General features: G+C 38.4%; 1 protein-coding gene across 10 annotated transcripts in view; it reads right to left on the bottom strand.

Moving 5' to 3' along the window:
* AEBP2 (AE binding protein 2) overlaps positions 1 to 24,258 on the bottom strand; it is a 205,144-nt gene that overhangs the window by 111,819 nt on the left and 69,067 nt on the right. The window contains exons 9-12 of one of the 10 annotated variants that reach the window (XR_013364225.1): positions 23,554 to 23,644; positions 12,479 to 12,562; positions 12,305 to 12,378; positions 11,319 to 11,512 (exon numbers count right to left, since the gene is read on the bottom strand). The exons of 3 other annotated variants lie outside the window; for them this stretch is intronic. Coding sequence is in view for 6 of the 7 variants with exons in the window: in XM_077870852.1 (XP_077726978.1) it covers positions 5,888 to 5,969 (82 nt within the window). In the remaining variant the exon portion in view is untranslated. Of the gene's footprint in view, positions 1 to 5,561; positions 5,970 to 11,318; positions 11,513 to 12,304; positions 12,379 to 12,478; positions 12,563 to 16,897; positions 16,944 to 18,225; positions 19,453 to 22,157; positions 23,645 to 24,258 lie in introns of those variants that run through there. 6 more of the 10 variants (XM_077870852.1, XM_077870855.1, XM_077870857.1 and 3 more) reach the window with 6 other exon arrangements.

The following is a 24,258-nucleotide window of genomic DNA, read 5'->3' on the forward strand; positions in this document are numbered from 1 at the left end:
CTATGACATCTCCTTGTGGCTAACAAAGAGGAAAATAACTGCTGTTGTCTTTTGACCTTATCCAACTTTTACTAATATTCCCCTGAAAGACAAGTTACATATACATTATACCTGCAGAGACTACATTCCAAGATCCCCAGGAAATGCCTGAAATTGTGGATAGCACCGAACTCTATATATACCATGTTTTGTCCTATACATATGTATCTACGATCTAGTTTAATTACTAATTAGGCAAAGTAAGAGATTAACAACAGTGATCAGGGGCACCTGGGTGGCTCAGTGGTTGAGTGTCTGCCTTTGGCTCAGGTCATGATCTCTGGGTTCTGGAATGAAGCCCTGCATGGCGGCAGGGGGGGGGGGGGGGTCCCTGCTCAGTGGGGAGCCTGCTTCTCCCTCTCCGTCTGCCTGCTGCTCCCCCTGCTTGTGCTCTCTCTCTCTCTCTCTGTCAAATAAATAAATAAAATCTTTAAAAAATCATTTATAACTGCATCAAAAACATGAAATACTTAGGGATAATTTTTTTAGCTTTTATTTATATTTGTATATTTTTTATTGGAGTTTGATTTGCCAACATATAGTACAACACCCAGTGCTCATTCCATCAAGTGCCCCCCACCCCAGTGCCTGCCAGCCAGCCACCCCAACCTCCCCACCCACCCCCCTTTCTACTACCCTTAGGGATAAATTTAAACATATACATAACTTAGCCAAAGAAAACCATAAAATACAACCAAAAGAAATTTTTTTTTAAAAAGAGAGAGAGAGAAAGATGTTGTATGTATCAGTAAGAAGCCAATATTGTTAACTGGTTAATATTGATCTACAGATTCAAGACTACCCCAATCAAAATCATAACAAGTCTGTTTAAACTAACAAGTTTGTTCTCAAGCAAACTAACTCTCTCTCTCTAAAATGTATATGGAAATACAAAACAAACAAAACAAAACACACAAAAAAATAAGAATAGCCAAAAACAATCTTGAAAAAAAGGAACAAAGTTGAAAGACTTCCACCACCTGATTTCAAAATTTACTCTAAAGTTACTGTGATCAAGAGAATAAGGTATTGGAATAGGGATAAACAATAAAATCAATATGATAGAACAGAGTACAGTAATAAATTCACTCATACAAGATCAATCGATCTTTGACAAAGGGGTCAAGGCAATCCAATGGAGGAAAATAGTGTCTTCAACAATTGATACTAGAACAATTGGGTATTAAATAGAAAAAAATGAACTCAGACTTCATGCTATACACAAAACTTAACTTGAAATGGCATGCATGTAAAATGTAAATGTAAAAGCCAAAACTATAAAACTTTAGAAGAAAACATAGGAAAAAAATCTTTAATACCCTGAGGTAGGCAAAAATATTTTTGACTAGGACACAAAACACAAACCATTAAAAAAAAAAGAGCAAATACATTGGATTTCAAAAAAATTAAAAACTCATTTTTCAAAAGATATTATAAAAAAAATTAAAAAGCAAATTGCGCTACATATATATACATCTACCTGACCAAAAAGAAAGTGTGTCTAAGATATATAGTAAACTCTTACAAGATAATAATTAAGAAACAGACAAAAAAGCTAATTTAAAAATAAGCAAAAACTTTGAACACAAACTTTAAAGAAGCATACAAGTGGCTACTACATATATGAAAAGATGCTCAATATCATTCGTCATCAGGGAAGTACAAAATAAAAGTGCAGAGATAATACAACACTACACACTAGACACCAGTTAAAATGGTTAAATTAAAAATGCAAACAAGGGGCAGCCTGGGTGGCTCAGTGGTTTAGCGCCTGCCTTCAGCCCAGGGCGTGATCCTGGAGACCCTGAATCAAGTCCCACATTGGCTCCAGGCGTGAAGCCTGCTTCTCCCTCTGCCTCTCTCTCTCTCTCTCTCTCTCTGTGTGTGTCTCTCTTTCTCTGCCTCTCATGAATAAATAAATAAAATCTTAAAAAAAAAAAAGAAAAGAAAACTTCTTGGGATGATGGGAACATTCTGCACCCAGGCCTAGATCTTGGTTTCTAAGTATTCTCTCCTTTAAAAGGAAGCAGAGCTCCTTGGAAAAATACTCAGGGAAAGTGCAAAGTGAACAAAGAAAGTATAAGTTGAGTCTTGAACAATTCCTTGTGCCAGAAAGGAAGTACTCACCAAATGGGGACATGTCAAAAAAGAAAGATAAGAGACAGAAGAATGCCAACAAATAAATATATAAAGATGACAGAAATAGAGAACTATCATTTTGTAACTACCATATTCATAAGTGACTCAGGCTATAATTATGAATGGATATTAAAACCACTGGATTGGGCAACCCTGGTGGCCCAGCAGTTTAGCGCCATCTTCAGCCCAGATTGTGATCCTGGAGACCCGGGATCAAGTCCCAGGTTGGGCTTCCTGCGTGGAGCCTGCTTCTCCCTCTGCCTGTGTCTCTGCCTCTCTCTCTCTGTGTCTCTCATGAATAAATAAATAAAATCTTAAAAAAAAAAAACACTTGGATAAAAAACAGATAGAAAACAGAATTTAAAGAAACACAGCAGACAATAGCTTGCTGAATGATTAACAATAATAACTGGACAAACTGCTATCATGTACTTCCTTGTATATCACACTGAAATGGCGAAAACATCACCTATGTATTACTGTACATATTGCTGTGGGTAAATGCTCCTGCTGAATCTAAAGAAAGCTGTTGGACAAATCTAAATTGAGGGATATTCTATAAAATAACTGGCCTGGACACTTCAAAACCTGTCAGTGTCATGAAAGACAAAAAGTAGTAGTAATAATAATAATAATAATAAAGCTACCAAACTATACTGTCTAGCCTAAAGGGGATTTAAAGAGACATAACAAGGGGTGCCTGGGTGGCTCAGTCAGGCACCAAACTCTTGATTTCAGCTCGGGTTATGTTCTCAAGGTTGTGGGATCAAGCCCTGTGTCAGGCTCCACTCCATACTTGGGGCAGAGTCTACTTGGGTTTCTGTCTTTCCCGCTCCCTCTGCCACTCCTTCTGTTTGCATGTGTGTTCTCTCTCAATTATCAAATAAATAAATAAATAAATAAATAAATAAATAAATAAATCTTTAAAAATAAATAAACAAAAATAAAGAGCCATAACAAGTAAATGTACTGCTTGCTTCTTGGTTGGATCCTTCTTTTATAATAGCTATAAATGTCCCTAGGACAACTGGGGGATATTGAACAGGATTAGATAATATTGTTGCACTAATATTAAATTTCTTGAATGTAATTAATTTATCTTCTTAGGAGATACAGTCTGAAATATTTAGGGGTGATGCCTACAAATAGCACTCAAATAGCTCAGCAAAATTTATGTATATGAAACCAGGGAAGAACAGAGAAGCAAGTGGGACAAAATGAAAAAAAAAAAAAGTGAAGAAAAAAACAAAACTTCATTGTGAGAAACAAAAGAACATTTAAATAAATGAAAAAGATACAACATGTCCCTGGGTAGGAAAATTCACTATTGTCAAGATGTGAATCCTGCACAAATTAATATATTTATTTCAGTTCCAATTAAAATACTAATGGGGGATGCTTGTATGGCTCAGTGGGTGATCCTTCAGTTCAGGGTGTGATCCAGGGGTCCTGAGATCGAGTCTCGCATCAGGCTCCCCACGGGGAGCCCACTTCTCCCTCTGCCTATGTCTCTGCCTCTCTCTCTGTGTCTCTCATGAATAAATAAATAAAATCTTTAATTAAAAAAAAACAATGGATTTTTTTCATAGTAAAAATACTGTATTTCTCTATTAATTTGAAATGTCACTTTTCTTATATAATACTTTCTATATGATAAAAGTGGCACTTCAATGAAGAATTTAAGTTTATAATTTAAATAGTACTGGTTAACTGTCAAAAGCAGGGGACAAGAGATGGACCCCAGCTTCAAAATATATATTTTAAAAATATCAATTGCATTACAGAGTGAAAAAAAATTTTTTAGACTTTATTTATTTATTTATTTGTGTATTTTAGAGCACACCAGCAGGAGGAAAAGCAGATGGGGAGGAAGAGGGAGACAGAATCTGAAGCAGAGTCCACACTGAGCACAGAACCCATCTCGAGGCTCAATGCCAAAACCAAGAATCAGACGCTTACCTGACTGAGCTACCAGGTGCCTCCAGAGTCAAAAATTTTAAAGCCATTTCTTCAACAAAAAATAAGGGGAGGAAGGAAACAGAAGATATGGAGGGCAAATCTACAGATTAAAAGAAACTTTAATTTGTAACAAACAAAAGCAATGTATGGATCTTACTAGATTCCTAATTTCAAACTTTTGAAAATAATTATAATTAGGAAAATGACACTGAATGATGGATATTAGGATTCTTTACCTAAATTCTTTACTTGTGATAATGGTCTTGTGGTTATGTGTTAAAAAAATGAAACCCTTATGGGCAGCCCAGGTGGCTCAGCGGTTTAGCACCACCTTCAGCCCAGGGCCTGATCCTGGAGACCGGGGATGGAGTCCCACATTGGGCTCCCTGTGTGAAGCCTGCTTCTCCCTCTGCCTGTGTCTCTGCCTCTCTCTCTCTCTCTCTCTCTCTCTCTCTCTGGGTCTCTCCTGAATAAATAAAATCTTAAAAAAAAAAAAAAAAGAAACCCTTATCTTTTAGAGATACATCCCTAAATATCAACAGATTAAATGATATTCAGATTCTGAAATTTGCTTCAAAATGTCCCAAGAAAAAAAACAAAAAACAAAACAAAACAAAAAAAAATGTCCCAAGAGGGTCTGGAAGCAGACATTCATAGAATAAGATTGGCCACATATTGATATATACTAAAGCTGAGTGATGGGTACCACAGATTCACTATGCTTCTCTCCGTACTCTTAAATATGCTTGAAATCTTACATAATTTTTTTTCAAAATGAAACCAAGAAATAACCTGTAGTAAACTTACTGATATCGGATGGGAAAGCACTTTCTACATATTAACAAGAAAAGACCCATGATGAAAAAGATTGAGATATGATTTAAAATCTGCATAAAAATAACAGAAGTTAGATAAACATTTCCTGCAGCATACAAGAGAAAAGGATGAATATTCTTACATAGATGAATAATAAAATAAGAATTACAACTGGTCAATAAGCACAATAATATACCCAAGCTTTATTTTATTTTATTTATTTTTTTTTTTATTTATGATAGTCACAGAGAGAGAGAGAGGCAGAGACACAGGCAGAGGGAGAAGCAGGCTCCATGCACCGGGAGCCCGACGTGGTATTCGATCCCGGGTCTCCAGGATCGCGCCCTGGGCCAAAGGCAGGCGCCAAACCGCTGCGCCACCCAGGGATCCCTATACCCAAGCTTTATTGAAGTAAAATAAATATAAATTAAAGCAATGAGCTGCCCTTTATACTTATTTTTTTTATTTTAATGACAATATTCAGGATGGGAAGGGTATTTAAAAAACAATGCTACATACCATTTCTAGAATGCAAATAACAAAAAACACTAAAACTAAAATATGTTATCTACTCTTTGAGAAAATAATTCCCATTATAAGAATTTAATTTAGGGAAGTAACCAAATACATACTCAAAGTTTTCAGTTCAAAGATGTTTCATGGAAGTAGTATTTATACTGGTGAGACACTGAAACTAAAATAACAACAGGGACCTGCACACACTAACAATGGAGTATCACATCAATACTAAGAGCTCATTGATGTGAAGGTGCTCAACATATCCACGATCCTTTATTAACCTAATGTGGAAAAATAAAATCTGTGTAGATACATCTAAACATCCTCATAAATTGATATCTAACATATTAACAAAACATGATTAGGGGGTGCCTGGGTAGCTCAGTCGGTTAAGCATCTGACTCTTGATTTCAGCTCAGGTCATGATCTCAGGGTCCTTAGATAGAGCCCCATGTTGCACTCTATGCGGAGCATGGAGCTTGCTTAAGATTCTCTCCCTAAAAAAAAATAATTAATTAATTAATTAATTAATTAATTAATTAAAAAGATTCTCTCCCTATCTCTCTGTCCCTCCCTCTTTTTTAAATTTAATTTTTTAGACATGATTATATTATAAATTTTTGCTTATTTTTGTCTGTATTTCCTAAATTCTCTACATTGAATATATTACTTCCATATTTAGAAATTTTCAAGAAAATTACTTCATACTTTGGAAAATGTACTTGATTGGCTAGGAATTATTCTAGTTTTTTGTTCTTTTACCAAGGGGCTCAAATAAAAAGAAATATAGGGCAGCCCCAGTGGCTCAGTGGTTTGGCGCCACCTTCAGCCCAGGGTATGATCCTGGAGACTGGGGATCGAGTCCCACGTCGGGCTCCCTGCATGAAGCCTGCTTCTCCCTTTGCCTATGTCTCTGCCTCTCTCTCTCTCTCTCATGATGAATAAATAAAAAAAAAAAAAAGAAAGAAATATAAATGAACACTACTGAAAATGAAGTCACCATTTTTTCTTGTTATTTTAAGTAAAAATTTAACTATTTGGAGTGTTACCATTTTTCTGAAATGTGGGCCTGTTTTCTCCCCTCAAAGTATAATCTACACAACTTAATTTCAGATTTGATATTTATTTCCTCTTTATGAATTAGATAATCCTATAAACCAAGAAGGAAATCCTTCACACATGATATACTGTCTCCTATTGGGTCAATCAGCCTGGCTGGGTCATGTCCCTGAAACGATCATTGATTAAGGACCAAAACCTTCCTCTTCAATACTCTGTACATATGAGGCTGCAAATAACTTAAGAGGTCTCCACCAAATTCCCAAATCTTATCCTAAGTTTTCTTCTTACTTTCCTCTGCCTTACCTGGGTGAAAAACACAAGCTATCCTAATTTCTCCCCTTAATCATGGCCAACAGAACATTTCTCAGCTAGTTGTACGGCACCTAGCAAAAATTAGTTTAGGTGTTTCTCATTAGATAAAAAAAGGAAATCTACAAACACAAAATTGAAGCAGTTTGCACAAACTGTGGCTGTATATGGAAGTTGTTTAAGCCAAGGAGGCAAGTAAGATTTGTCAAAAATAATAGCCTTCCAAAGCCAGCTGTACTCCAGTGCTTTCTCACAGTTGAATTGTCTCCATTCTTGATCACTAATGCCCTTAACGGGTTCTTAGATTTGTAAATTTTAAAAGAACTCTAGAGATAAAGTCTAACATTATCACAGCACCATCATTCGCTTAACAAATACTTCTGAGCATTTGCTATGGGCCACACACTATCAGGAGAAAAGAGTACTTGTAGATAAAGGATTTTTTTTCTTGCTGCCCCTTCTAAATATTCTATAAACTCAATATACCTCTGTATATACTCTAGGCCTTGACCTAATCTTGAATTGATTTTTTATAGAAATAAATAGATACCACTACATTTTTAATGAAAAGTGAGCATCATGATTTAGAGGATACTCCTGGGAGATCTCTGGGTGGCTCAGCGGTTTAGCGCCTGCCTTTGGCCCAGAGCGCGATCCTGGAGTCCCAGGATCGAGTCCCGCGTTGGGCTCCCTGCATGGAGCCTGCTTCTCCCTCTGCCTGGGTCTCTGCCTCTCTCTCCCCCTATGTCTATCATGAATAAATAAATAAATAATCTTAAAAAAAATAGAGGATACTCCTTTACACATTACCTTTTAGGAACTACTGAAAAAAAAACAAGAAATACCTATGTCAGACTATGAAATTCTTCAAAGAGGAAAGATCAAATTGCAAACCTTACCAGAAATGAATTCATTTTCCTGCCTCCTTCTGACCCAGCTGAGTTTTAAATAAGCCTGATAATATCTTACTTTAAATAGACTTCAGCTGGGGCACCTGGGTGGCTCAGTTAAGCATCCGACTTGATTTCAGCTCAGACCATGATCACAGGGTTATGAGATGGAGTCCTCCCTCAGGCTCAGTGCTGAGCATGGAGTCTGCTTAAGATTTTCTTTCCCTCTGCCCCTCCTGTCCTGCTCACACTCTCTCTCTTTCTCAGAAAAGAAAAGAAAAAGATTATATATATATATATATATACTTTAGTTATAACACACATTAGTTGTTCAGTATTACAGATTACAAAATTATTTTTCTTAAAGATTTTATTTATTTATTCATGATAGACACAGAGAGAGAGAGGCAGACACACAGGCAGAGGGAGAAGCAGGCTCCATGCAGGGAGCCTGATGTGGGACTCGACCCCAGGGCCCCGGGATCACTCCTTGAGCTGAAGGCAGACACTTAACCAATGAGCCACTCAGGTGCCCCAGATTACAAAATTCTTATTAACAGAAAGAAAGACTCCCACCACATGCACGCATGTGCTTTCTCTCTCTCTCTCTAAAATATATAAATCTTTTAAAAAATTATAATGCCTCATACTTTAAGCAAAATATGCAGAATAACAACCACTATTTTCAATTTTCATCATGAATTTAAATAAAGGGCAAAAAATTGCTTCTTAAAAAGTTGATTTGAGGAAGTCTTCTATACTCCTTCAATAACAATTTATTAAACATCTTTTAAAATATATATTATGCTAGAAACTGAAAAAGACAGATAAATATAACACAAGTCAGCAATAATAACATTAGCATATTAGCATATTTATGACTTTGGCCTTCTGACTTTGTTGACAATTTTATGACTGTGTCACTGAAGAATGTTCTGGATCAATGTATTCATTAAACTCCCACATGAAGAGGGCCACCTGGATGGCTCAGTGGTTGAGCATCTGCCTTCTGCCCAGAGTGTAATCCTGGAAGTCCCAGGATCAAGTCCTGCATTGGGCTCCCTGCTTAGAGTCTGCTTCTCCCTCTGCCTGTCTCTGCCTCTCTCTCTGTGTCTCTCATGAATAAATAAATAAAATCTTATTTAAAAAAAGAAAAAGAACCTCAGGCATAAAGTGAGTAATGCTCAAAGACAATCACTGCACCAGAAGGAAACTTCCATTCTTTCCCTTCCTAGCCCCTTATGTACTATTGTGCTAGTCACTGACCCATCAGTACAAACAGAAGGAGACAGACACCAGAGGGGTTAACTGATGGCGCTAAGTCACAAAGCTGACAGGAATTAGCAGTTAAAACTATCTTCTGGCTCACTCCCCATCATTCACATTCACTGAAGGGTCTGCACTTGCCTCAAAACGTAGTCTTGATCTACACTGCTACTCTTCATGATCATTCTGATTCCAAAGTGCAGGTAAGGGATTAGTGATTAGTGGCACACTCTAGCCTCTCAGTTACCCAACTTTCTCACATCCAGGGATCACATCTTCACTCTCACCTCAATCACCCACTCTCAGAGTGATTGGTTGGATATTTAATGTAGCAATTGATGGATCGGGAGCAAGGTCTTAATTTCAAGCATCCCTCTGACGAAACTCCTGCCTTTCCAGTTCATTTCCACTAGAGGCAATGAGTCCAATAGTTCTTCAACCTCACCAAAACCTATGATCTCTGGACTTTTCACTCCCTACTCAAATTGGATTCCATAGACTACATATTTTCCTAGGAATCTCTTCCTCCATCCTACCTGCCTAATAAAATCCAAGTTCAAGTTAAAACCAACCCTCCACTAATTCCATACCTGTACCCACATAGCTCTCCATGGCTGGAAAATGTACACAATAATGGGATCTGCTCTCACTTCAAAGTTAGGATGACAAACCCCATGTTATTTCAGTGCTATCTAGCATTTCTATTACATTTCCTTATTTCATTCACTCTTCCAGATAATTTTCAGACCTTGACTTCTCTTCCTGAAAGAGAGAAGAATGGAAAACATCCAACTGCCTACTCACTACTGGCACTTAGATGTCTAACAAAGTTAACCAAACTCAATTTCTCCACCGAAACTCATTCTTGTTAAGTCTTCCCCAACCGTTTACTCAGTTGCTCAAATAGCCTTAGAGTCACCCCTACACACACACACACACACACACACACACTCTCTCTCTCTCTCTTTCTCTCTCTCTCTCTCTTCATCTCATGCCCCTTCTTGTCAACCTCTGTTGAAGCCATCATTTCTTTCCTCAACTCATACAAAACCCCCAGTAGCTCTCCCTGCTTCCACTCTTGTGTGAATAATACACTTTGGGGACACCTGGGTGGCTCAGCGGTTTAGCACCTACCTTCAACCCAGGACGTGATCCTGGAGTTCTGGGATCGAGTCCCACATCGGGCTCCCTGCATGGAGCCTGCTTCTCCCTCTGCCTATGTCTCTGCCTCTCTACCTCTCTCTGTGTTTCTCATAAATAAATAAATAAAAATCTTTAAACACACACACACACACACACACACACACACACTTTGTTTCCCATGAAGCAACCAGTAATCCTTTTAAGGTTAAGTCCTATCACTTTATTCGCCTGCTCAACACCCTCCAGTGACTCTGGTCATATTGAGAATAAAACTCACAGCACTCTCTAATGGCTTATGAGGCCCTAAATTAACAGTTAGCAAACTAGGGCCAATGTGAAAAATCTGGCCGATGGCATGTTTTTGTTAAAAAAAGGCTTTTCTGGAATACACCCAGGCCCATTTGTGTATGTAACACCTTTGGCTGCTTTTCTGCTACAAGGTCAAATATTAGCAGCTATGACAGAGACCTGAAAGCACCCAAATATCTTTAAGAAAAAAGTCTGATGTGCCTCTGGTCTCCCCTCATTCGTTATGTTCCTGCCACACTGGCCGGCTCTCCCCACACAGCTGGCCAAGCCCACTCTCACTACAGCCCTAGGTACATACAGCCTCTGCCCAGAACATGCTTCTCCCACATGTGCCATGTTAGGCCTCTCTGCTCAAACATCACTGCTGTAAAGAGAACTCCCCTGACAGTGCTAATGAAAACAGCACCCTACCTTTCTAGCTCCTCCTTCAGCTTTACTTCTCTTCATAGCCCTCATCATTGGCCTCATATATGTTATTGTCTTATACCTTACTTCCCCATACAATATTAAGTTCCACGAGGGCAGATTTTCTGTTCTATTCATTCCGGTATCCCCAGAACACTGCACATAGTAGGAATTCAGTAAGTACTGAACAACTGGATTTTCTTGATCCTCATTTGATCCTTCCTTTTTGCTCATTTGATTCTCTTTTCTTTGAGTTCCTCTACTTTGACTAGATTGTAGAAGAAAAAGAAAACTCATTAAAAAAATCATAAAATCATAAAAATGAGACTACTGTACTTTAATTTTGCCCAAGAATGCTTAATGTAAAATGATATAAATTACATAACACACAAACTGAAAATATATCCCTGACCCTTCTATATACTTAACTCTCTTGTACGGTAATGATGCCAAAGCAATGGATAAATCGATAGCAGATTACTATTTATTTCTAACTGTTTGAACTTCTGGTTTCTATTCTGGCATGTAAGGAGTTTGGAAGTCATCACTCTGTCCTAACAAGTAAAAAAGCTGAATTGTAAATCAACAACTCTTCTTAGATCCATCAGAGAAGTGAGATCACAGAAGCCACTGCTCCCAAAAATGTAGAGAAAGACCTGTAGACAGAGAGAATCACAACTTAAGTGGAACAGAAACCTCCAAGGGAACCAGTACTGGGGTAGAAAAATCTAAACCGTAATTGGCAAATTGCTAAGGCTCAGCGTGGACAAGTCTGAGAGATAAAAACTCCAAGGGGACCCAGTCTTAGGGAAGCCCCTCCCACAGTTTTCTAAGTTTTACCTCCAGGAGTTCTAACAGATTCTCAGAGTGAAAACAGAGAAAAGTCCTCTCCTGCTGTTGGCAGGAGGAGGGGGAAAGTAGACATTTTGAAATATACCCAAAGCATTTTTCAATTCTTCTTTTATTTATTTTTTTTAAAGATTTTTATTTATTTATTCATGAGAGACACAGAGAGAGAGAGGCAGAGACAGAGGCAGAGGAAGAAGCAGGTTCCATGCAGGGAGCCCGATGCGGGACTTGATCCATCTCCAGGATCAGGCTGTGGGCTGAAGGCAGCGCTAAACCACTGAACCACCTGGGCTGTCCTCAATTCTTCTTTTAAAAGAAAAATATTAAAAAAAAAAAAGAAAAAAAAATTTTTTTATTTGAGAAAGAGAGATAGCAGAGCAGTGAGGAGGGATAGAGGGAGAAGCAGACCCCCTGTGGAGCAGGGAGCCCAAAATAGAGCACAATCCTAGGCCCTAAGATCATAACCTGAGCCAAAGGCAGACACTTTACCGACTGAACCACTCAGGCACCCCAGCAGTGTTCAATTCTTAACAAGACCTGTCCTCAAGGGAAATTATTTTACCAGAGCCGAAACGTACAAAGTTTTACAAGAACCTAACTGATCTGGGAGACGTCTTCCAGGTGGGATAAGGTCAATACCCAACTCCAGCCTCCTCCAGCCTTCCTGCCCCACCTGAGGAAGGAGAAACACGAAGTACTTGTGAAGGTCATAGCCTAGGGCACATGTCACCTAAGCGATTGGTCTATAACACACTTCCCCCTTCCCTGCATACCTCACTACCATGTTGCTGATGCCTATTCACCACAGTTCTTTGTACCAGGCACATCATGTCCAGCTTTCAACAATTACATGGACACTAAAAGGCAAAAAGCACATCTTAAAGAGACAGAACAAGCATCAGAACCAGACTCATCAGATACAGAAAGCATGTTGGAATTATTTGATTGGGAAATCTAAAAAAGTAATACATATTAATATGCTAATGAAAAAAGTAGACAACATTCAAGAAGACATGGGTAAAGTAGGAGGAGATGGAAATTAACAGAATCAAGAAGAAATGCTAGAAATCAAAAACACTATAAAAGAAATGCTGAGAGACTTTGATGGGCTCATTAGCAGACTGGACACAGTTGAGGAAAGCATCTGTGAGCTTGGGGATATGTCAATAGAAATTTTCAAAAGTGAAATGTAAAGGAAAAAAGAAAAGAAAAAGGGAATAGAATTTCCAAGGACTGTGAGACAACTACAAAGGCATAGTATACATGTAATGGGAATATAAGAAGAGAGAGAAAAAAACAGAAGAAATATGTGAGGCAATGGAGACTGAGAATTTCCTAACATTAATGTCAGACAGCAAAGCACAGATACAGGCAACTCAAAGGACAAGTAGGATAAATGCCCAAAAAATTTATAACCAGGCATATCATATTCAAACTGTGGAAAATCAAAGATAAAGGAATGTTCTGGAGAGAAGCCCCGTACAAAAGAATACCTTCACTATAGAGGAGCAGGATAAGAGTAACATTAGACATTTCCTCAGAAGCCACACAATTAAGGAAAGTAGAATGAAATATTTAAAGTGTTGAGAGAAAAAAATAATATTAAAAGTATTGGGAGGAAAAAAAAAAGCTAGAATTCTATATAATCTCAAACTATCCTTCAAAAGTGAAGGAGACAAATACCAGATGATTTCACTTGAGATGTGAAATCTAAAAAACAAAATAAATGAACAAAATAGAAACAGACTCCTAGATACAGAGAACAATCTGGTTGCCAGAAGGGAAGGTGGGGTGGGATGGGCAAAATAGAGGGCAAAATAGATTAAGAAGTACAAACTTCTAGTTATAAAGTAAGTAAGTGACAGGGGTGCAACGTCCAGCAAAGAGAATGCAATTTAACAATATGGTAACAATTTTGTGTGGTGACATACAGTGGCTAGATTTACCATGGTGATCACTTCATAATGTATACATATATGTTGAAGCACTGTGTCATATACCTGATACTAATATAATATTATATGTCAACTACACTTCAATTTAAAAAAAAAAAAAAAAAAAACAGGGGCCCCTGAGTGGCTCAGTGGTTGAGCATCTTGCCTTTGGCTCAGGTCATGATCCCGGGGTCCTGGGATCAAGTCCTACATCAGGTTCCACACAGGAAGCCTGCTTCGCCCTCTGCCTATCTCTCTGCCTCTCTCTCTGTGTCTCTCATGAATAAATAAAATCCTTTAAAAAAATAAAGTTGAAATGCCTTCTTTTTTTTTTTTTAATTTATTTATGATAGTCATACAGAGAGAGAGAGAGAGAGAGAGGCAGAGACATAGGCAGAGGGAGAAGCAGGCTCCATGCACCAGGAGCCTGACGTGGGATTCGATCCCGGGTCTCCAGGATCGCGCCCTGGGCCAAAGGCAGGCGCCAAACTGCTGCGCCACCCAGGGATCCCTGAAATGCCTTCTCAGGCAAACAAAACTTGAGGGAATTTGTGGGCAGTAATGTGCTTTGCAAGAAATATTAAAAACTATTCAAGGGGCACCTGGCTGGCTCAGGTGATTGAGTGTGTGACTCTTGATCTTGGGGTTGTGAGTTTGAGCTGCACAGTGGGTGCAGAGCTTAACGTAAAAATAAATAACATATTAGGAAAAAAAGTTCTTCAGATAAAAAGAAATGATATAGATCAGAAACTCAGATCTGCATAAAGGAAGAACATTAGAGAAGAAATAAGTGAAGAAAAAAATACTTCCACTTTTTTTTAACCATTTTTAGCTTGTTATATATCATGAATTAAAGGTAACTTCAAAAAAATGTTTTTAAGTAATTTCAATCCTTAGGCGATCAGAGTTGCATTAGTAAGTGGAAATAGTTTAGAAGCAGACAAGAAGACGAGGAAAACTTGGTTAAGATTTCCTTGACGCCAATTTTTTTTCTGAGATGCTTATTTAAGGCTTTAATAGAGCTTTGACAAATACACTCAAATAATTAACCACTTATCAAAAAGGCTTAGTAATGGGGCACCTGGGTGGCTCAGTCAGTTAAGCGCCCAACTCTTGATTTCAGCTCCGGTCATGATCTCAGGGTCATGAGACTGCATGTCAGGCTCCATGCTGAGCATGGAACCTGCTTAAGAGTCTCTCTCTCGAGACATCTGGGTGGCTCAATGGTTGAGCATCTGCCTTTGGCTCAGGGTGTGATCCCGGACTCCTGGGATTGAGTCCCACATCGGGCTCCCTGCATGGAGCCTGCTTTTCCCTCTGCCTGTGTCTCTGCCTCTCTCTGTGTGTGTCTCTCATGAATAAATAAATACAATCTTTAAAAAAAAAAAAAAAAAAAAAGAGAGATAGGGCAGCACCTGGGTGGCTCAGTCAGTTAGGCAGTTGACCCTTGACTCTTGATTTTGGCTCAGGTCATGATCTCTTGGTTTCAAAATGGAGCCCCAAGTCAGGCTCAGAGCTGGGCTTGGAGCCTGCATAAGATTCTCTCTCCCTCTCCTCCAACCCCTCCTCCCCCCACCCGCCACCTCCCCCACAGCTCACACACAAGCACACCAACTCTCTCTCTCTAAAAATAAATAAATAGATAGTAAGTAAAACATTAGGAGAACTAAAAGGGTAAAGAACAAATGATTAGTTTTTTATTTTCTCCAAGGGATGGATGAAATGATCCTAGAAGTGCATTTTAAAAGTACTTCAACCTCCAATCTCATAATATGGCATCTAGGTTGACTCACTGGCCCATATTCCCAGTCCCAGGAAATGCCTACTACACATATCTTTGTTGCTATGATTCACTTGTGTATTTTCCTTTTCCCATTTTTTTTCCTAGCAAAGATGGTAAAATTTGAACTGATATTAACTAAATTTGCTTTGAATTTCTGACTCATGTTCAAATTTCCTTATAAACTGTAAATATCAACTACCTTCTCTGTACTAAATATTGTCCTCTATTTTAGGAAATATTCTCTATGTTGCTAAATTCCTAAGTGATTTGCACAATGTCAAAAATAAGTCATAATGCTGAAGGCAAACAATTTTTGGCTCTGTCCCATGGTAATGAGGCTATATTTTTCCCTATTTGGAAATACAACTAGGTAGGACTTGTCTGCCTATGGACATACCATAAGGAAAAGACCACTTAAAAAAATGTAATTTGTTTTAGAGAGAGAGAGTATGCACAGGGATGGAGATGAGCACAGGAGAGAGAGAGAGAGAATCTCAAGCAGACTCCCCACTGAGCATGAAGCCCAATAAGGGGCTCAATCTCACAATCTGAGATCACAACTTGAGCCTAAGTCAAGAGTCGGACATTCAACCAACTGAGCCACCCTGCCTTCCCCAAGGCAAGGCCACTTTTAAGTGCTTTAAGGACATTTTTGATGTTTTACCTCTCACATAGATAAAATGAGCAATGTACTGTACTGTATCACTATATTATTTTTTACATCCCATTTTAAAATGATAAATGACCAGCTTTTCATGTGTCTGTTGGTCGTGTGTGTGTGTGTGTTTGGAAAATTTTCAAATTTTTTAATTTAAAATGGAATGTTATAATCAGGTCATCACAGAGCTAAAAAGGATACTTGTTCTAGCCCCTTACCTCACTCCAAAACAAGTCTGAATTTATTTGATTACAACCTGATATTAACTTTCCTGGTAATGAATTCTATTATTTTCAAATGTTGGAAAATTAATTTTCAGTAAAATTTAAACATCTCTGAAAATTATTTACTCCTTTTCTCATTTTCCACTCTGGAAAAGAAGGCAGAGCAGCAGCCTTTGGACTAGTCTTCCCATCGCCACTCCACCAGGCCCAGCCTCTCATCGACTACTAAGCATGGTGGCCAAAACAAATCTTAGGTTGTCTTCCTACAACCTTAAATTGTTCCCATCAATCTTTCACATAAAGCCCAAACTGTGACACATGGAGATAAGGTCCTCACCAGGAGATCCTCCCTACCTCTGCAGACTTCCACCCCCGACTCTCGACTCCAGGCCGTTCCTTGCTGTGGCACATGCAGATCCTCCGCTGTTACACCACTCCATCTCCCCCTCCATTCTCCAACAGTAAGTCAGTCATAATTTTTAAAAGGTAACTCTGAATGCTCCTCTGAGGGGAGCCAGCTCTGATGCTCCAGGACTGGCCAAATGCTGTCTGTGCTTCCACAACACTCCAGGCATAGCTCCAACACGGCACTTCATACCATACAGACATTAGGTTACTGTCATCTTCCTACTCTCAAGTCTTCAAAATATAAACAGAAAATATTAACTTTTGTTCAAAGTAGTATGTGTTGGATACTATTTACACAATTATACTAAACTCTTTATCCCCTTTGAACATGTCATTTCCTCTGGCAAATTTCAAATTTTTCTAAGTCCAGTTTGAAAGTCATTTCCTCTGGGATAGCGTTCACAAATTTTTCAAGAAATTTCTCCAAATATTTACTATCTATGGGATCTTGGAAACCTCTTTTAACCTCTCTGCACCTGTTTCCTCCACCATAAAATGGAGTAATACCAACTTTACAGAGTTATTGTAAGGATTAAAGGAGTTAGGGCAGCCCGGGTGGCTCAGCGGTTTAGCGCCACCTTCAGCCCAGGGCCTGATCCTAGAGACCTGGGATCGAGTCCCACGTCAGGCTCCCTGCATGGAGCCTGCTTCTCTGCTGTGTCTCTGCTGTGCTCTCATTAATAAAATAAAAAAATTTTTAAAAAAGGATTAAAGGAGTTAATGTATCTGAAGAACTCAGTACAGAGTCTGGGACTTGGTGTTTGAGAAATGTTCACTATTCCTATTACTCCAAGTGGTAGTGTTAATGCCTACTTAACCCATATTATTAAGTAAAAGATTTAAGATGATTTGCTTAACTGCAAATGATATAAGGGGTTAATATCCAAAATATATAAAAATCTCATACAACTAAAAAAATAATAATCCAATTTAAAAATGGCAGATGGGAGCACCTGGGTGGCTCAGTTGGTTAAGCATCTGCCTTCAGCTCAGGTCATTATCCCTGGTCCCTGGATTGAGCACTGCACTGGGCTCCCTGTTCAGCAGGGAGTCAGTCTACTTCTTCCTCTCCCTCTGCCCCTCTCCCTACTCGTGCTCTCACTTGCTCACTCTCTCAAATAGATAAGATCTTTAAATATATGTATATATATAATGAATGGCAGAGGACCTGAATAGAAGTTTTTCCAAAGACACACACACATGACCAACAGACATATGAAAAGCTGCTCATTTATCACTAATCATCAGGGAAATGCACATCAAAACCGTCATGCGGTATACCACCTCTCACCAGTTGCAATACCTACTATCAAAAAAATAGTAACAAGTTTGGTGAAGATTTGGAGAAAAGGGAACCTTTGTGCATTGTTGGTGGGAATGCAAACTGGTGCAGCTACTGTGGAAAACAGTATGGAGGTTCCTCAAAAAATTAAAAATAGAAATACCATATGACCCAGTAATTCCATTGCTAGGTATTTAAACCAAGGAAAACAAAACCACTAACTCAAAAAGATATATGCATCTCTATGTTTATTGTTTATTTACAATAGCCAAGATATAGAAACAACTATATCAAGTGTCCATCAGTAGAAAAATGAAGCAGGGGTGTGTATGGGCACATATCTTTAGTATATATATACTTATACGTAAAAATACGGAATATTACTCAGCCATTCATGTTGTTGGGCCAAGGGACTTTATTACACTAAGTGAAATAAGTTAGAGAAAGACAAAAGTCACAGGGATGAAAAAGTACAACATAGAGAATATAGCATTACATAATGTACAGAATTGCTGAACCATTATGTTGTGTACCTAAAACTAGTGTAACATTGTATGTCAACTAAAAATTGAAATTTTTTGAAAAATCTCTGGCTGAAATGCAAAATAAAAAATAAAACATCCCGGAGCACATCTGTGGCTCTATCAGTTGAGCGTCCAACTATTGACTTCAGTTCAGGTCGTGATTTTGGGGTGGTGGGATCAAGCCCGGAAGTCTAGCTCCACACTCAATGGGGAGTCTGCTTCTCTCCCCCCTCTAAAATAAATAGATAAATCTTTAGAAAAATAAAAATAAACTAGGGGCGCCTGGGCAGCTCAGTGAGCTTAGTGTCTGCCTTCGGCTCAGGTTGTGATCCTGGAGTCCTGGAATCCAAGCCCTGATTCGGGCTCAGGGGGGCGTCTGCTTCTCCTTCTCCCTCTGCCTGTCCCCCCCAACTTGTGCTCACACTCTCTCTAAATAAATAAGTAAAATCATAAAAAAAATAAAGGAGCACCTGGGTGGCTCAGTGTTTGAGCCTCTGCCTTTGGCTCAGGTCATGATCCCGGAGTCCTGGGATTGAGTCCCACATCGGGCTCCCTGCAGGAAGTCTTCTCCCTCTGCCTGTGTCTGTGTGTCTCTCATGTATAAATAAATAAAACATTTAAAAATAAAATGAACCATTCCCATGTTGGTTTTTTTAAAAAAGGACTCATTTGTTTGGTACATAGGATGTAAAAGATAAGCAAGCAATTGTTTTACTATACCTAAATTTCTTACCACAAGCAACTTGAGCCATTGATCATTCTTTTCCCACCATTTGGCAGCTGAAAAGCGTTATCAAATAGTATGTTTCTACTAGGTCTTAGGTTGAGTCACTGTAGCCTGATGCTTGCTCAGAAGTGTCCAGGGTCCTGCTCTTGCTCAAGCCCAGACTCTCAAGGAATTGATAAACTCTTTATTGGATGTGTGTTACTTCACCTAGATTTCAAAGAAAGTATGTAAATTGCATTCACTGGTCTTCTACCTTAAATCATTTCCACTATAAATTCCTCTAACTCGGGGCACGTGGGTGGCTCAGTTGGTAAAGCGTCCGACTGACTCTTGGTTTCAGCTCAGGTCATGATCTCAGGGTCCTGAGATAGAGCCCTGTGTCAGGCTCATCACTCAGTATGGAGTCTGCTTGTCCCTCTCCCTCTACTCCAACCCCTGCATGCTCTCTCTCTCATAAATAAGATCTTTTCCAAAAAATAGCAAAATAATAAATTCCTCTAACTCCTAACACCTCTGCTTTGGATATCTAATAAGCACCCCAATATAAGCCATTCAAAGCTTAACTCAACTCTCCCCACACCCTGTTCATATTGCAGTCTTTCCCATGGCTACTGAGATTGGTAGTTCTATCCGACCAGTATTTCACACCAAAAAAACTTGGGAGTCATTCTTAACTACATCTGAACTCTCAGGAAATCTACCTTCAAATGAATTTCCAAGTTCTGACTTCTTACTACCATGCATTCTGGTTGCAGATTGTATATATGGTCTTTATTTTAAATGCTCTTCCAGCCTCTGCCTTTGCTCCCTTTTAGTCAGTTCTTCAGTCATTAGAATGACCCTTTAAAAACAATTCAGAACATAACTTTTCTCTGCTTTAATCACTCCAATGGCTTCCCATGTCCTCAAAGATAAAATTACTTTTACATGTTTTGTTAAATGCAGCAACACCAATACCTGGAATCATGCTAGGACAATGTAAGAAACTAACGTCTATGGAAATAAGTGATCTTGACTCAAGGGTTTTCATATTTGCGGTTCTCTGCCAGGAGTCCTCATCTCTCTGATACCTGTGTGACTTCCCACTCAGCTCCCTCCAGGCTTTGTCACCTATCGATAAGATCTTATGAACTACTCTACTTAAATTGCATCACAAATTCTCTATCCCTCCCTCCATTTTATTTCCCTTCACAGAACTCACAACTTCACCCTCTCTGTATTTACTCATTTAAATATTGCCTGTCATCTCCCATTCATACTTTTAAGTTCCATGAGATCAAGAATATTTTGTATATTGCTGAATCCCTAGGATCCAGGGCAGTGCCTTGCACTTTGCAGATGCTCTACGATTCTGCATTCCATTAATATTTTATTAAAATTGGAAGCTAACAGTTAACTTCAGGACATCCTAAGTACAACAAATTTCTTTGCTAGAAATACTTCCTCTAACATCTCCAGTATAATAACCTAAAAGACTTCCATCTTAAGTCACATAACTACCTTAAAAACTGACAATAAACTGATTAAAGATAACAGATTTTTTAAAACTGCCTTAAAAATATCTCTACACCGCCTAATCACATCCCAGAAGTCTTTTGTATTTAGTAAATCTGAAGTAATGATCAGAAATAATCATCCGATGTCAGAAGAGTTCAGATAATTTTGTGCCCCCACTTACCTACTTACAATACAAATAGAAAAGAGAAAGAAATGTTATCAGTAGAGGCAGAAAATGTGTATATATTATTTATTGTTCCATTTCAAAACCATTATGCCGAGTGAAAGCCAAACACAGTAGAGTACATTCTGTATGATTCTATTTATTTAAATTTTAGAAAATGCAAACCAATCTACATTAAGAAATTATAGCTCAGTGGGTGCCTGGGCTGGGCTGTCGACAAGGACATACTACAGACAAGAATTATGGGCGGCAATGGAGATGTTCTGTGTCTTAATTGTTGTTGATTTCATGGTGATGTACATCTGTCAAAACTCACCTAATTGTACAATTAAAATTAGGGGCGCCTGGCTGGCTCAGTGGATTAAACGTCTGCCTTTGACTCAGGTCATGATCCTGGGTTCCTGGCAGAGTGTCTGCTTCTCCCTCTCCCTGCCTGCTCCTCCCCCTGCTTGTGCTCTCAAATATGAATGAATGAATGAATGATTAGGAATATAAAATACTTAATATGACAAAAATGAAAATATTATTTTTGTGAATACACATACTGGAGAGCTCTTTATTCCCCAAGAATAATCAGAAAGACGAAGGAACGTACACGGAGATTTCTTTCAATGACAAGAAAAGATCCTATCTATAGTGGCTTTAAAGGGATATGTAGATATATGGGTGTCTAGGTGGGTTAGTTGGTTAAGCCTCGGACTCTTATTTCAGCTCAAGGTCATGATCTCAGGGTCCTAGGATCTCAAGCCCCATGCCAGGCATCATGCTCAGCAGGGAGTCCACTTGTATCCCTCTCTCTTTGCCCCTCCTGCCACTCGTTTGCCCGCTCTAAAATAAAATCTTTATATAAAAAAAGTTTTATTTATTTATTCATGAGACACACAGAGAGAGGCAGAGACACAGGCAGAGGGAGAAGTAGGCTCCCTGCAGGGAGCCCAATGTGGGACTCATCCCAGATCCCGGGATCACGCCCTGAGCTGAAGTCAGACGCTCAACTGCTGGGCCATCCAGGTGTCCCTAAAACAAAATCTTTAAAAGGGGGGTGGGGGGGATAAGAAGATACAATGATTAAGACTCTACTTTCAAACCATGCTCATCAAAACAAGGACTATACAAATCCTATCAAGTAATAGCAGCATGCCATTTACAAACAATAAAACAGGCACAAGTTCAACAGGTTCAATTTCCCCAAAACCACAAAATCAGTTTTCAGTTGAAAGAAGAATCAAACCCAGGCAATTCTTTTAACTCACTTTTCCATCTTTGACTAAAATGTAAAGGTTGATAATATCTAAGTATTGGAATTAGTGCAGGGAAAAAAGCATTCACATCCAATTGATGGGAGTTTATGTTGGTAGCACCTTTTCAGGAAAACATTTTGCAATACCAAAACTTTAAAACAGATACAACTCACAAGGTCAGCTGACAGTCCCTCCCAGGAGGCTACAGTATAGAAATCTTCCCAACAAGTTTTTTTTTTTTTTTTAAAGATTTCATTTATTTATCCATGAGACACGGGGGGAGGGGGGCAGAGACACAGGCAGAGGGAGAAGCAGGCTCCATGCAGGGAGCCTGATGTGGGACTTGATCCTGGGTCTCCAGGATCACACCCTGGGCAGAAGGCAGGAGCCAAACTGCTGAGCCATCCAGGGATCCTATTATGAGGTTTTTAAAAGTTAATCAAGTATTAAGATAATCAATTAGGCTCTAATTTATGAAATTCAACAAGATACAACCTAGGAATCTTCTGACCTACTCCTCTGCAATGCTAGATGATGTTTATACTAAACTATCTACACTGGGCCCAGCTATCAAGAGTAACTGCTCATGTTTTATGATTATTCCCTTGCTTCATACTCTCCAAAAAAATTTTGTTTTTCTAAAAGGTAAAGGCCCAAAATGTAATAATCTTATGCAAGACCTATTAGGAATATATGAATTCCTGAAATGGTTTTAATAGGAACATATAAATCCTTGGCAGTTTCTTAATAAATTCATAAGATTTGTAACACATAGGTTTTTCTCTAGCAGAGGCATATAAATATTGAAAAGGAAAATAGGTCCTTTGGGGGACAATGCCCTGGGACCTTGACAAAATACTTAAGAAATCAAATACTGGGTAACTCCTTCAAAATAGTGTTGCTATTTAAAAATGTTACTCATATCATAAATACGATTGAGGTCTCAAAAAAAAAAAAAAAAGTAGTCCTACCAAAAACTAAATTGAGCCTCTTTTTAATAAAATTCAATAAACCAGAAATGGTTACAACTGAATATGTAAAAATATAACATCAATAATCCCTTACAATGAAAACATTTAGACAAACTATAGTTCCTTTTGTAGGTTCATAAAATAAAGGCAAACATTATCACAGTGTGGTGTAAAGCAAAGTTGCTTCAACCCTACTAGTATTTTATGGACATGACTCTCCAAAATATATTCCTGTAACAAGTACTCACCTATAATGGTCTTTCAACAAATAGACTATTTTGCAGACTATTTTGTGCCACATGTCATGCTAGGGATTTGGCTATAGCAGAAACGCTGAAAACAACTTTACAGTGGTATTACAATGTACATTTATTTCCTCTCTCACATTGTTTGGTATGGTGAAAATAATACTGACCTAGAAAAAAATGTGGGTTGCAATTCCTGCTGTAGCCACTTACAACTCCTTTTTAATTTTCAGAGTAAGAGAACCATAATACCATGCAAATCTGATTAAGAAAATAAATTGGACTAATGTAAATATTTTAAATTTTTTTAATTAAAAATACAGCATTTCATTACATTTTTAAGGCTCTGAGGCTCATAAGCATTAGAAATTACAAAATACTCTAACCTAAAAAGAACTCTGTAGACCCTTATTTAGTAAAGCTGTTGGGATGCCTGGTTGGCTCTGTCAGTTAAGCATCCAACTCTTGGTTTCAGCTCAGGTCGTGATCAGAGTCATGAGATCAAGCCCCATAGAGCCTATTTCAGACTCTCTCTTCTGCCTCCTACCCCTACCCTCCTCAAATAAATAAGTAAATCTTAAAAATAATAATTAATGACAATAAACCTATAGTGCTGGAATTATAAAATCCTCCACCAGGTCACAAATTCTTTAAGAATTAAAAAGAGAAAAATATGTATGGAATTTTCTAACAGATTTTATACTTTTAAGAAATAGTCTTTACATTTTGTACAAGAGTATCTTTTTCATTTTCAAAACATACTGTTAGCTCTCCCAAAAAATTGAAAACGTTCAGGGTGCCTGGCTAGCTCAGTTAGTGGAGCATGAAACCCTTGATCACACAACTGTGAGTTCAAGCTCCACATTGGGTATAGA

Source organism: Canis aureus, chromosome 25 (genome assembly GCF_053574225.1).
Source record: "Canis aureus isolate CA01 chromosome 25, VMU_Caureus_v.1.0, whole genome shotgun sequence".
Taxonomy (NCBI): domain Eukaryota; kingdom Metazoa; phylum Chordata; class Mammalia; order Carnivora; family Canidae; genus Canis; species Canis aureus.